General features: G+C 37.0%; 2 protein-coding genes and 1 pseudogene across 3 annotated transcripts; all 3 read right to left on the reverse strand.

Annotated features, from left to right (window-relative positions):
- Positions 1–249: 249 nt before the first annotated feature.
- LOC126626312 (SNAP25 homologous protein SNAP33-like) lies at positions 250–3,187 on the reverse strand. Of its 2 annotated transcripts, none has more exons than XM_050295600.1 (6): positions 3,027–3,187; positions 1,793–2,331; positions 1,235–1,328; positions 985–1,109; positions 744–841; positions 250–597 (listed from the first exon to the last, which is right to left on the reverse strand). In XM_050295600.1, exons 2-6 carry the CDS (start codon positions 2,225–2,227, stop codon positions 498–500), a joined length of 852 nt encoding a protein of 283 aa, XP_050151557.1. In that variant the 5' UTR covers positions 2,228–2,331; positions 3,027–3,187; the 3' UTR covers positions 250–497. The 2 variants fall into 2 exon arrangements, with proteins under 2 accessions (XP_050151557.1, XP_050151558.1); XM_050295601.1 differs by lacking the exon at positions 3,027–3,187 and adding an exon at positions 2,732–2,871.
- A 2,895-nt stretch (positions 3,188–6,082) lies between these two features.
- On the reverse strand, positions 6,083–9,010 carry LOC126625627 (uncharacterized; annotated as a pseudogene).
- A 2,489-nt stretch (positions 9,011–11,499) lies between these two features.
- LOC126626308 (uncharacterized) lies at positions 11,500–14,110 on the reverse strand. The gene has a single exon (XM_050295594.1). It carries the CDS (start codon positions 13,599–13,601, stop codon positions 12,075–12,077), a length of 1,527 nt encoding a protein of 508 aa, XP_050151551.1. The 5' UTR covers positions 13,602–14,110; the 3' UTR covers positions 11,500–12,074.
- Positions 14,111–14,539: the final 429 nt, after the last annotated feature.

The following is a 14,539-nucleotide window of genomic DNA, read 5'->3' on the forward strand; positions in this document are numbered from 1 at the left end:
CATTGCAAAGTGGTTTCCATTCATAAGAAACCTCTCATATTTGCTTGCTTGGTGTAGCTCTTAACTTCTGTTTGTTTTATTTTGCAAGGCCTTCGCTCATGAGCGGTAGGTCTCGGGTTCGAGACTTGGGAGCAGCCTCTCCATAAATGAGGGTAAGGCTAGCCGACATTCACCTCTCCCAGACCCTGCGTAAAGCGGGAGCCTTGTGCACTGGGTACGACCTTTTTATTACTTTGTGTAGCTCTTGGATTATATGCAGAAAGCAAGAAAAGGGCATCTTAAATGGAAAAGGTCTCGTTTTACAATCAATCCTCCAACTCGCGTTCGACGAACAAAGTTTTATACAAAATCCAGATGCTTGAAATCTGTACATCCAGATCAATGAATGGGGAGAAAAGAATGAGGGGAATGAGACGGAGCCGCAAACACAATCTGAAAGAATGGGGAGACGCAAATACAATCCGGTCTGTCCAGGAAAGCATCTACAACCCTGCATTCTACTTTCCGAGCAAGCGACGACCACGTAGATTTGCATCTCCAATACGGCTGTTTAACACATCAGCATCATCGTAGAGATGGTCCAGAGATTTGCCTTGCCTGCACGTATTACGGAAGTAACTAGTTACATATGGTTCTACAATGCCTTCAGAAAGACGCAGGCTGGATGAGCAAATAAAGGTTAAGGGTGTAGAATGATTGGAAAAATGCAGGCACGCCTGTGTATCGGAATCATCATAACTTACCTCTCAATTTCAGACCCCATGTCAATGGCCATACCCTTCAGCTCTCCCAATAGATCACTTAAATTGGACAATCCATCATCTTGCTTCGCCTTCTCAACCTGTTTAAGCCAAAAAGTTAGACATCCAGAAGATTTGAGGAAGAACAAAGCATTTCATATGGCAAGCAAACAAAACCAGTTAATATACTCTCTTGTTTTCTACAGATACAATTATTAGTAACAAGTTAATAACAAATACAAACCTCGACTTTCTGAAGGGTGCTGGTTGGTCCATCAGGTAATGTTCGTGGATTCGATCTTCCCTTGGGTGCTGGTGCCAGTCCCAACTTCTCCCTCTCCTCCTGGCTGCCCTTTCTGACTGCATGGTCTGCATTTTCCAGTTTTTGAAATGAAAATTTTATTATTTTCCAACGCAAACTGACGACATTATTACTTTTTCCAGACACAAAGATGGAGCATATAAGTCATGGACAGAAAAGAAAGAAAATTAACCTCCTGTAATGAGAGGGCCACGTATTGGGCGAGTCCTCTTTGGCTTCCAAGTCTTAGAGAAGATGCCCCCAAGACTTCCTAGAAGCTTTTCACCCTGAAATAAGCAAGTTCAATTGTTCAGTTTGCTGAAGAAGATCATCGTATATCCCAAAAGAAACAGTAACAAAACGATAGGAGTTATTGAAAGCCGACTGCAAATCTAAAAGAAGCATAATTCTTAGTGAAGAGAAGAGAAAAGGAAGCGATTGTTCACAAAAAAGGCAAAAAAGTCTGCGTAAGATATAATCAAGCTCTCTCCAGGAGGAGCCAGGGGTTTGGAATGGGGAAGTTCTGACAGAAATCAAGACCAATAGGACAAACAGACATATTACAAACACGAAACAGACAATACATGTACGAACAAGGTCACTTGCAATAACAAAATTTCATAGAAAACAAAACCGATGAACTCCAATGGTACACCATAAAACTATAAGGACATAATACTTTCATGTCCAATCCTTTTATATGCACTTATTCTTGATGTATCAAGTATATATTTTTAATTTGATAACGTACCCGAGTAAGATCCTGATCCATGTCTGCAGCAACCATGTGGGTCCTAGTGATTTGTTCGCCTTGCTGATGCAACATGACCAAAGTCTTGGTAGCATCCTCTCTCATTTCTTCAGCAATCTTCAAGCAGCCGTGGACTGCTTTTGTAGTCTCCTCAGCCTTGTACACTGCATAGTTCTCCAACTCTTCCACTGATTGATTCTGTACTCCTCCTGTGTCACGGAAATCATTCTTGTATTTGTTCCTCTCAGTCAAAACAGTCTTGTATGCATATGAAGAAGACTTCTCCTGTCCTCGCTGACCATCGAATGGATTAGTGCTTGTATTCTGTCCAACCGGTGCATCTTCAAAAGGGTTTGAGTCAGAGGACGCCGGATGTACAGGATTCAGTGTGATATGTTTAGCAGACTTCAAAGGAGACTTCTTTAAACCAAACATTTTCGATGGAAAAATGTGCACACTTTACTTGGGCCGCGTTGAAGATCTTAGAAGAACTAAAAAAATATGGTAATTAGAAATCTATACAGAGATCAACAGCAATCCTGGAAAAGCAAAACAAGAACAATATGTGAGATAATGGCAATATAACAAAAGCATCGGTGCTCAAGCACAGAGGGGTCAATTTCGAAGAAATACACTACAGAAGAAACAACACAATTGAATGATGAGGACCAAATCAAGCAACACAAACTTGTACAGAAAACATACAGAAATTGAAAAGGTTGCCCAATTCCTAAATTCATACAATATTTTAATACGAAAAATCGAAAAAATAAAACGAGATCAAACCTAAAACAATAGCATCTACAATATTCAATCACAAACTCAACAACCCCATTTGCTTAATTTGGTTGCCAAGAAAAAACAAGAGAAAGAATCAAATTCCAACTTCATCATATGGGTATCCCAGAAAAATGAACAATTTGACTTGGTTGACTTGACCTTGTTCATTACTCAAACAACCCCAAACTTCACAAACAAAACAACACAAAATCCCATTTTCCTTGCGTTTTCCTTCATTTCTCAGCAACCAAACAAGAAACTCACAAAACCCATGTAGATAATTTCAGAACTGGGAATTTGAAATTAAAGGTTGAGAAGTCGACCGTTAGATAACAACAAGAAAACGGACAAAAACAGGGAAGCTACAGGACAACCCATGTGGAAAAAAGCAGAAAATAATCGAAAAGCAGAAGCAGAATCCAAGAAATCGTTTGAAAGAGAAGGATTTGGGTACCTGAGAAATCACAGCAACTGTCTCGCACGGTGGAAAAGTTTGACGCTCCGCACGAAAGGCCAGACCTTTTGAGAGAGAGAGAGAGAGAGAGGAGAGAGAGATTTTAAAGAGTGGGGAAAGAGGGAAAGGGAAGTATTCAAAGGTAAAGACTCGGTAATACGCGGAGTCGCAAGACGTAGGCTTTGAAGATGGAAACTGGCGAGAAACTGTAATTTCCCGTGATCTGGGGCTATAAAACGCAGTGTTTTGGTGATTTTTGTGTGTTTCTTTTTTTTTCTTACCATCCTCTTTTAATTAATTACTTCTGCATCTCAATTATATTTTCTAGATGGTCCAAGTTGAACAAATCAAATTATTCTTAAATGGATGGTTTGGACCACTTCTTTGAGTATTTGTAATTAAATCCCCCTTGGCAAGATGGTACTATCCTTTGCAATTAGTGCAAGGACGATGCTATTCACACACTCATACCTTTTACACACTTTTCAATTTTTTGTCCCTAAGTCGAATGAATTGAAGAAAATCAAAGTATCTAAATTAATAAGGAGTGTGTGGGAAGAAAAATGAGTGTGTGGATAACACTACCCTTACTACTACAAGTCTTTTAAGATATGTCATATGTTTGTTAGTGTGTCCACTCCTTTACCTTCAAATTAATTTTTTTTTCCTTCATGATTTAGAATATTTCCTTAACATCAATGTAATTTTCATAAAATGAGTTCATCCTTGTTATGAAGTAACAACAACTAGTACCACTAACACGTACTTTGTAGTGTTTCACTAGTACAGTGATTTTGTGGTATTTATCTTCATATACAAGTAGAAGGTCTTAGATTCAATTTTTTTTTTCCGGTAAATTTGATATCCAATTATGACTTGTACATTGTGCAGCAATACACATTTATTTCTCACAATTTTATTGTATAAAGAAAACTATTTAATTGAAAACAATAATTTCATGCATAGACTTTAAAGATTATTTGTGGTGTTATTAACTAATAACTTTGCTTCACATAATATTTAGGAGTAATTAGGTTTTCATCCTTATTTTTACTACTCTATTGATTAAAACCTTATTACTTTTCAATTTTTGATCAAGGTCCTTTGTATTAATAATATCATTAATTATTTCAATAATAAAATATTTTTTATTTCTAAATATATTCATTTAATATTAAAAATGTTACAATTAGTATATTTATATTTATGGCTAAATTTTTTATCATATATTTTTATTTTTAGTTTGTACCCATTTTTAATTTGCAACCCTTTTTTAATTTGTACCAATTTTCCTTTCAGTTTTAATTTGTACCCATATATTAATTTCTTTTTGTGCCCATATTTTTTTAAAGTTTTATTTGTATTGTACCCATATTTTTTTATTTATTTGTACCCATTTTTATTTTTGCTAAATGTACCCATTTTGAAGAATGTACCCATGTTTTGATACAATATTTTTTTGGTTATTTTTTATGAATGTACCCATGTTTACACACACACACACACACACAATAGTATATTTATATTTTAATATTTTTAATCCCACAAATTATGGTTTTTTATTTAAAATCTCATTACTATAAACAACTATAAATTTTAATTTTTAATTTAAAAAATATAGTAACGTACATAGAAATAAATCATCAATTAATTTCAGGGACTTGGATCAAAAATTGAAAACCAACAAGGTTTCAGTCAAAGACTGTTCATAACTAGGGACCGCATCCAAAGTCTCCCTAATATTTATCCTTTTTTGCTTGGAGGCCTTTCATAATTTATGCTTATATTTTGTTTTTGTTAATTTTTTTTTACAAGCGATAATGTTAGTGGATTAAATTGTTAGTTATTAGGAGGTGGAGGGGATCGATGAGGATAGAACATGCATTGTGGTGTATAGACATAATTACTTTCCGTTACCACACTAAACCGTCATTTATGTTCTTGCTTATTAACTAAATTGGAAGAGGCATGAAACTATCCAAGCTTCAAAAGAACATAGAAGAAGAAGATGAAGGTTTAGAAAGAAATGAAGGCTTGAAATGATATTTTCTAAGTTGAATAGATTACAAAAAAATGAGAGAGAGTTTACAAACACAACTAACTCTATATCCTTCTAACAACTCTTCTAATAACTTTTATCAGCCAGACCAATCTACACCATTCAATTATAAATAATCTTCACCATTCATCTTTTAATATTCATTTGGGCAATGATGTACCACAAGAAGAAAAATGGAAAAATAATGGAGGCAAGAAATGTAGCCAATGCGCAGGATATTTAATTCCAGTACCATAAGAAAGATAGAAGGACTTCTACTTCCAATTTTCAAGTTTCAGAATACTTGTACAACTTTTATATTTTAGTTTTTGGCCCCAAAAAAGCCTTCTAATTAATTAGGAGAATAGTCATCATCTGTTATATCCCTTTCCCGAGAAGGGCCGGCTTTTTTGATAAAGAAATATATCTATATTTGTATTTATATATGTTATATAATATTTTGAATCCAACACGCAAATTGTGACTCAATTAAAAAAACCATCTGGTCTGTTTGGTTGCTAAGAAAATGCAAGGAAGAGAATCACATTCTAGAAAATCTTTTCATCATGCATTTTGACTCGGTTCGGTTGGCTTGACCTTACTCATTTCCTAAAGTCCATTTTCTCAGCAACCAAACAGTGGACAATTTTTTTAGACTTTCAAACCAATATTTTATGAAGCAACTTCGCGGAAGTCTTCAATGTCAACATCTACAAATTAAATTCTTAAGCCTTAAGATTTTTGTACTTTACAAACAATGAGGGTTCCATATTGTCCACGGCTAACAAGGGTAAAACAGTAAGAGTGCTTCAGCGACCGGTGATCGCCAACCGCCTCTAAAACTCAGCAGAACTTTCATGGCAGTCTATTTTCTTGGAGCTACATAATATTTTCGGTACATTGAGAAAAAAAATGCTAAAAAGACCATATTTTTAGACCATACCTCCCAACACCCCTCGGTTCTCTCCCCCCACACCCCTCCCCCAAACAAGTCCTTGGATACATGGGAATGTCCTAATCCGAAAAAAATTGAATGCAAAGTTCCGCATGCTATCGTTGTACAATCCTTCGATCGATCCACAGCCATAAGAGTGAGAACTGACGCTGGAATATTAACCATGTAATACGGGGAATGCTACTACCTTCGGCGTTCATGAAGATGTCGGAGAGCGGCAATGGATTTGGTCCGTTCTTTTTTATATCACAGAAACAAGATTATACGTTTCAGATGTGTGCTCTCACGGGTAACTGAAACATACATTACAAATCTAAACATCAATACCTGTGCTTCTAACTCAGCAATTCTGTGTAACGATGCTTGCTCGATGCAAGCACGGCGCTTACACTCTTCTTCAAGCAAACCTGTCATTCGATCGGTATATCTGAACAGACTGCACTCAGCCATTTCCTGAGCAAGATCCTCCGCTTCTTCGTTTGCCTTCAACTTTTCCTCTTTCAGTTCTTCCTAACAACCATAAGTAATGTAAGATTTAGAAGCTATGATTAACTTATATAACCTCAAAACTCGGAAAGACAATACTGATTGAATTCGCACTCGAAAGCTTGAAGTACAATTTATGCAACCAGTCAGATAGATTTTCTAATAAACGCAGTCAAAATCAATTGTCTTAATTATGCCTCCCTGGGTAAGAACTTCGTAATCTTCTATCTGCCGCGACATCTTCTCTACCCTTCTTTATTAAATCTGCATCTGGTGTGACTACGTACCATTGCCAGTTTGGAAAAGAGGGGGGCCAATCTTCTCTATACGTGCTTTAGAAAGCTCATCAAAATATTACCACATAAGTACGAAGAAAAAGTTATTTTTAGATGAGTTTGGAAAGATGAACTGTGTTTTACGGTGATAATATTCGTTATTATACTTGACCAAATGTAGTGTATAAGTTAGGGTTTGAGACCAATCCTTAGTAAAAATACAAGTGAAACCTAAAAATGCACTTGAAGTGCTTCCTGCAAAAAGCACAATGCACTCAATCATTTTAAAAGTATTTTCAAACGAATCCTTAATCAGTAAAGAATGGAGTAATTGTAACAGGATACCCCATTTCGTCTGACAAGGCGAGCTTTCCCTGTAGTTCACCCAACAAAGACTTAAGAGTCGAGTTGATCACTGTTCATCTCAAGCCAATTTTTTCAACTTTCTGACAGAATACCCTAGTATTTGTCTCCGATGTGTATCAAGCTTCTTCCTAAGTTCCTTATTTTCCATTTCGAAAAATTCAGCAGTTTTCTTTGCATCCCAAACATTGAACAGCTCAAGATCTTAACAAACTCATCCTAGTATTTTCTTCAGCAGTTTCTTCTTCCTGTATTTTCTTAGCTTCAAAGCAGCTATGCTCCAACGCCGATATCTCAAGCTTCATACTCTCTATTTCACATCTTGAATTAGCATGTCTTTTTTATTGCTTTAGCTAAGTATCTGGGATGGACTTAGGATGTAATTGGGATTGGGTTAAGGTTGACAAAGAATAATTTGGTTTTTTATTTTTTATTTTTTTTCTACAAAGCGTGACTGAGGTGGGAAAATCGAAATAAAATTTAAATGTAAATTTTGAGGGACTATAATTTTCCAAATAAAATCCAAGTTTTAACAGAGGAATTCAAATATAAAGTCTCGAGTGTAGGAGTATATGATCTTACTTACTTGATCTATAAGCTTCGTAAGTTGTGAATTCCATAGTCTTTTGAATTCCTTTAAAAATAGTTGAGCTGGGCATAATGGAGATACCACCCCTAGATGGAGGAAAAGTACTTACAGAGAAGATGTTACATCTACGTATGAGACAGATAAGGCAAGTGAAAATGATACCACACTTCGATACTTAGAAGTTTCGTGATTACTCAATGGCTTGGATCTTGCAAGTCCCCAACCGAGGAGCTTCCCTCACTCGGGAACTTAGGGGAGCACTGTTTGTACCATACTTGACCAATCCCGAAACTACTGAGCACCAGTCAACATTATACCGTCAAGGACCCAGAAGAGTTTTCCTCCAACCAAGAGGCCAATCACAACGCGACACGTGTCGACATCAGAAGCCAATCATAGCGCGACACGTGTCAACATCAGAAGCCAATCACAACACGACACGTGTCAATGTCAAAATGAAACTAGAAACTCTCTTCTATAAATAGAGATCATTCTCTCACAATATTTCCTAATGTCATTTGTATTAAATCATTCACTAGTACTCACTAAAGGAGAGCTTGAACCTATGTACCTGTGTAAACCCTTCACAATTAATGAGAACTCCTCTACTCCGTGGATGTAGCCAATCTGGGTGAACCACGTACATCTTGTGTTTCCTTCCCTGTCTCTATCCATTTACTTACTTATCCACACTAGTGACTGGAGCAATCTAGCGAAGGTCACAAACTTAACACTTTTTGTTGTACCAAAGTCCTCGCTGATTTTGTGCATCAACAGATTATAAACAAACAAAGAGTAATCGCACATGGACTCTTAGAACCCTAACTGAAGGAGAAATTCTGAAAACCTTTGAAACTAGGCCCTAGGCGCCTGTTTTAAACCATACAAACTATGTTGCAGTTTACAAACATAGTTAGGATACTGTTTATCAACAAAACCCGATGGTTGTCTCATGTACACATCCTCACTCAAATACCCATGCAGAAACACGTTTTGAACGTCCAACTGTCGAACATGCCACTTATTTGAAACTGCCAAACTCAAAACAAGTCTAATGGTGCTATGCTTGACATTTGGACTAAAGGTCTCCGTATAATCGATCCCGAATTGTTGATGAAAACCATTAGCCACAAGCCTAGCCTTATGTTGCTAAATCGAGCCATCTGCACGCCTCTTTATCTTGAAAACCCACTTGTTTGGCAACAAGTTCATGGCATGATGGTAAGGTACAAGAGTCCACGTACCACAACGCTGCAAGGCATTGAATTCCTGAGCCATCGTAGTCCTCCATTCTTTATGCTTTATTGCCTGACTAAAACATGTTGGTTCAACCACTTGATTGTTAGTATTAACATGCAGTGCATATTTTGGGTTTGGCTTTTGTATCCCAACTTTAGACCGAGTGGTCATTGGATGGTTTGGAGGGGGATCATGAACCAACATGGGATTGGGGACACATTGTCGTGATTGGTTCTGGTTCACAGGGACAACAACTACTATTTCTTGCTCATCTTGGTTTGGTAGAGGTTCACTAGGGCTGGAAATAAGGGTAGGGTTTGGAGTTGGAAACTTGGTGCAGGTTGTTCATGCATTGGTTGATTATGGGGTAACCTATTGGTAGTTGGATCCTATTTGTAAACGTTTGCTTTATTAGTAATGAAATTTTACCTTTGTGCCCAAAAAAAACAAATTCAAATTTATTTTCCCATTAGCCATAATAAGAGGGAATTATTCAATATAACTGAGATATATCACTCTATTAATATATCTCTCGTCACTCGATACTTTGAACCATAGATTATCGTATTAAATTATGTAATAATCTCATTAGGCCTGGTCCACATTTAAACCAACCTTCTAAAACCCAGTTTAGGTATTGAGCTCTTACATGACGATATGAATTCAAACTCCATCGATGACTAATCTAACAAAATTTATCATCTAACAAAAAAAAAAAAAAAACCCATTTGACTTTGTATAAAAGTTGACTCAAACGTGCTGACCAAGACAAAAGGTAATATTCTTGCTTGGATTTGAGAAAGCCCACGAATATGATGAGTGTGAGTGATGACTTAGCTCTTACATCTATAATTAGGACTGTTAGGACAACTAGGTGTTGACACGTGGGCAGATTCCCAATTAAGGTGGTTGATAGGCCAATACAACATCTCTATTATATTATTTTCTTACACATTTTTCTTATTTGACACAAGAAATTTTTTAATGTGCCGAGAACACAGTTTGGTACATCAAGAATTATAATACAAGTGGTTGGAAGTATTCTTGTATGCTGAAAAATCTCTCATTCGACACACTGATTTTCTTGTTTGGAATAGGTCTTTGCCCTCCACGGCAAAAAAAGCTTATCTCTTTGATTGAATTAGAACTGGTTGTGATCATAATCACTCTAGTTATGCATTATCCTTTTCAATAAAAATAAAAATCCTTAATACCCCTTTTTTTGTCTTAAGAGCGTAAATCACTTCTCGTAATATTATCATTATGTGTTCTGCTTTCTTGACAACGCACTACCAACCGCCAGCTATCAGAGCAAGTGAAAATGAAACAACCACTTCTGAGTTCTACATATATTGCCACACAAAATTTAAAAAAAGAAAGAAGTTAAAAGTTAAATACATGATTAGTGAATCACACGATGGTGGTTAGGAAGTTGAAATGCTTATCTGAGTCTTTTTGGCCCAGGAATGGTTGACTGTCATGGCAAACCTACCATCCTATCTCTTTTTTTAAAAGAAAAATACACTCCTCTCACAACTGTTAATCGTATTAAAAATACATTTAAAATCAAATTACAAAAAAAAAAAAAAATCATCACTTCGCTGATAATATTGGCTACAAAAATAGTTAGGTGCGATAACAGTTGAGTCGAAAATCAAATGGTGCTTTAAGATGTAGTTTTCAGAAGTAAACTGCATTAAAAGTTGAGCAGAATTTAGATGTTTAGCTCTAACTAAAGGGTAACCAAAACCCCATGGCTAAAAGCCAAAAACTAGTATATAGAATTTGATAAATTAGGGAAAAAATATTATGTGCTTTAGCAGCCTTACCCACCCAAATCAAAACCCATTTGCATTTCATTTGATGGCAGAAAAGTAAAAGTGTGCTGAATTGACCTTACACTTGCTTACATACACACTTCTAGTTGTAGTGGTCCAAATATTTTATAAAATTATACACACACACGTATATGTATGTATAAATTATTATTGCAAGGGTGAAATGTCTTGGTGGATAGGATATTCTTCTTAAATTGATTGCATCCCGGATTCAAAATTTCTCATTCCCTTAATCTATTAAAATAGTAATATCGCTCGTAATAATATAAAGAATTATTACTATTTTATTTTATGAGTGAATAGTGAGCTTAGTAGCAGTTAAGAGTAGAGAAAGAAGTGAGCTGAGATGGGGTGTCATGTTTAATGGTAGGTGACTAAACAACCACCTTCAACTAGCTCACACATGACCTCTTTGTGTACATTTTAAATTTGCTTTTTTATCTCTTCATTTCTTCATCACTTCACATACCGTTCTAATTTTTCTTTTTTCAATACCTTATTCACTCATATAGTGATTTTGGCACTCTTTTTTAGCCATCTGCACTCTAAACCGAATATTTTAAAACTTTTATATACTTATAGATGAGTCAGTTTTGCATTAACAAAATCTACAAGTTGGAGATAAGCGGACTCAAACGCTGATATCCGCTACATGGTAAACTATCGCCTCTTCAACCCCAACTCCTACTATAGAGACAAACAAGACAATAACTTTCTTTAACACAACTTACAACTTTCATCGTACTGTGCTTTCCAAAAAGCAATCCTTCTCAAGATCTCAAACTTCTTAACCAAGAGTTAATAGCACTAGCCAATATAATTACTCCAAAGACTTATATATGAAATGTAATTACAGCATTAAAGTTTTGAGGTCAAACAAAATCAATGAGCCTGAATCTTAAAGGAAATGAAATTGTTGGTATAACAAAAAAAAAAAAAAAAGAGGATTTGGTAAGGCCTAACTTGGAAGGCAAATTAGCAGCAATAATGCCTCAGCAAGCCAAAAATCTGTAAAGAATCAATGAATTATGATGTCCAGAAAATATGTATTTGTACCTCTTCAACCTTTATTGGAAGGATAGTAATTTCCGCATTTCATTTTTCTCCTTCCGCACTCTTCTTCTTCTTCTTCTTCTTCTTCGCTTGACTCTCATTTGATTTATTCAATCAAACGGTTGAAAAAAAAAGGAAGGAGTGTAGGAGGAGAAACCGAGAGTGCGGAGATCACTTCCCTATTGGAAATCCATGGCCAAAGGACTCGAAACTCAGTTGGAGATGAGCCCTACAAGGGCAGCCTCATGCTTATGACTGCTGCTTCCAGCCCACCATGGCTTAAATGCTGCTGCAGCAGCATCATGGTTGCTACTGCCTTCTTCCTCCACAGGAGCAGGAAGATTGAGATCAAGAAAGTCTCTCACTTCAGGAGCTGCAGGCTTTTGAATCACTAGGGTTTGGTTGGTAATTTTAGCCTCACCAATCAAATGGGATCTCTTGTGCCCTCCCAATGCTTGCCCTGAGGAGAAAACTCTGTAGCAAATTGGACAGGAATGCCCTTTAGTACTTTTTGCACTGCTCTCTGCTATTTCTTGCTCAATGGGGTTGTCATTGTTGCAGCAAGACTCGGGGGAGATGTCAGTTTCCATGGTGTTTTCACTGCTTTCGAACTTCGAAGCGAAGCACCCTTTGGTCTTCTTGTGACTCGCCCTATGGCCTCCCAGAGCTTGGTACGATCGAAAAACCTTGTTGCAAGTAGTACATTCGAATTTGCTTCTCTTTTGTGAACTCTTGCAAACTCCTACTTCAGAATCCAAAATATCAGTTCTACTAGTACTCAAATTTTTCGGGGACTGATCTGACCTCAATTCAAAATCACAAGTCTCTTTGATCTTCCTCTTGCTTGAATTGGACTTGTTGGAACCCAATTTATCATTATTCGAAAACCCACCAGCAGAAGAACAAAACTTGGATTTTCTACCTTCGAGTACTGCTAGGGACTCGAAGTTTCGAGGTTCCAACACCTTTTTATTGAGTTTGTTCTTCAGTTTCAAAGTTGTAGCAATCTTACTCTTAATATCCGCAACCCGAGTTGTTCCAACTGATGATGGAGGATCCGAGAACCCTGAATTTCCATCGAAAGAGTCACGAGCTACTAATTTTAAGCCGCCCCAGTGACCCGAATCCCTCGAAAGCATCATCAAACACATAGCAACCTCTTCTTGTTCTTGCTCAATCTCGGAAACAGAGGAAGTAGTAGCAGTAGCAGCAGCAACAATTGAAAAATTAGAAGATGAAGTTGTTGCTCCCATGTACCTTGTTTTTCTTCCGGATCTTCTTCCCCGATTGGGAGCAGCAGCAGCAGTAATTTTGTCCTCCAATTGGCTAGTCCAAGAATCTTCGTGTTCTTCCTCGAGGCTCTCAATCGAAACTCTTTCTTTTTCCGAGTGGAACTTCATGTGACCGAACAGAGATTTCCAAGACTGAAACCCTTTGCCACATTCTCTACAAAACTTGTCCGGATGAAGCGAAGTGTCCTCACTTGAGTCCGCGAGCCTCCAAGTTTTCTTGGGATTCTCCCTCAGACCATAACCGGGTTGCTGATGAGTTCCTCCTTCGAAATCAGAACCGCCATTCTTGGAGGACGAGAGCTTAACTCCTCCGTTATTGAGCTTTTCCTCTGTTTCCAGCGAATTGTTGATCAAGTGACACCTCATGTGACCTCCCAATGATCTGCCACAGGGGAAGCTTTTGCTGCAAAACTTGCATACATACTTCAACTCTTGATCTTCTTCCATCGGTTTGAATCAAAACTCAACCAAATACGGAAATTCAGATCAGAAAAGCTTCGAATCTGATCACGAAACTTGGTAAAGCTCCGAGATTCTTGATCTCATTACACTAAAACAGGATAAATGTAATGAAACAGAAGACAACCCGGATCAGAAAATCGACGCGAAAACTCGAACTCGGAGTGAGAATTGCATCAGATCAAGCTTTGTTGCTGCTTTTTGAACTACCCCAGAAAGAAAAAAATCTCAGATTTCATGAATTATGAACTAGAAAAAGGTTAAAAATTAAAAAAAGAAAAAAGAAAAAACAATATCAGTAGCTTTGTTCTTCTGCTCCGAGTGTTTTCTTTGTTGGTGGTGACGATGGCGACGAACAAGCACAAAGAAGAGAGGAAAAATGAAAAGTGAGAGAGTGAGCGAGCGAGCGTTTGTTTCTCTTTCGCTTTCTCTCTCTAGTTTTTCTCTCTCTCTACCTGTGAACTTGACTATTTTTGGAGGAGAAATCCATGCATGGAAGCAAAGATTAAAGTGAGGTAATGGAGAGGAAAGATAGTAGCACGTGTACTCAACTGAGGATCCTCCGCCAACTCGAAATCCGACGGCCGAGATTCGTCCATGTGAGCATCCCCATGGTTCAAAAACCTCTAATTAAAAAGAAAAATACATATTTCATACGTTTATCCGATTCTTCCATTAATTGTAACTAGTATAATCTTAACATTCAAATTGCATAACTTGAAACAATTGATGTTTTAAATTATCTTTAAAAACCGTTTTTAATAGAAAACCAATCACATCAAAAATTATTTAAACATTCATATGCATCAAATAAATTGGCATTTTACAAACGGTTGCCCTAGTTAAAATTAACTGCCTTCTTCCTTAACTATTCTTTCCTTTGTCTACCTACTAAGCAATGGGCCCCGCTCTCGGGTCGTTATTCT

The sequence above is a fragment of the Malus sylvestris genome, chromosome 6 (assembly GCF_916048215.2).
Source record: "Malus sylvestris chromosome 6, drMalSylv7.2, whole genome shotgun sequence".
Lineage (NCBI taxonomy): Eukaryota > Viridiplantae > Streptophyta > Magnoliopsida > Rosales > Rosaceae > Malus > Malus sylvestris.

Coding starts and splice junctions, on each gene's coding strand:
- LOC126626308 (XM_050295594.1), bottom strand. CDS start 13,601: ATGGAAGAAGATCAAGAGTTGAAGTATGTATGCAAGTTTTGCAGCAAA.
- LOC126626312 (XM_050295600.1), bottom strand. CDS start 2,227: ATGTTTGGTTTAAAGAAGTCTCCTTTGAAGTCTGCTAAACATATCACA. Junction 1,329..1,792: donor TGGATCAGGATCTTACTCGG/GTACGTTATCAA, acceptor TGCTTATTTCAG/GGTGAAAAGCTTCTAGGAAG. Junction 842..984: donor GCACCCTTCAGAAAGTCGAG/GTTTGTATTTGT, acceptor TGGCTTAAACAG/GTTGAGAAGGCGAAGCAAGA.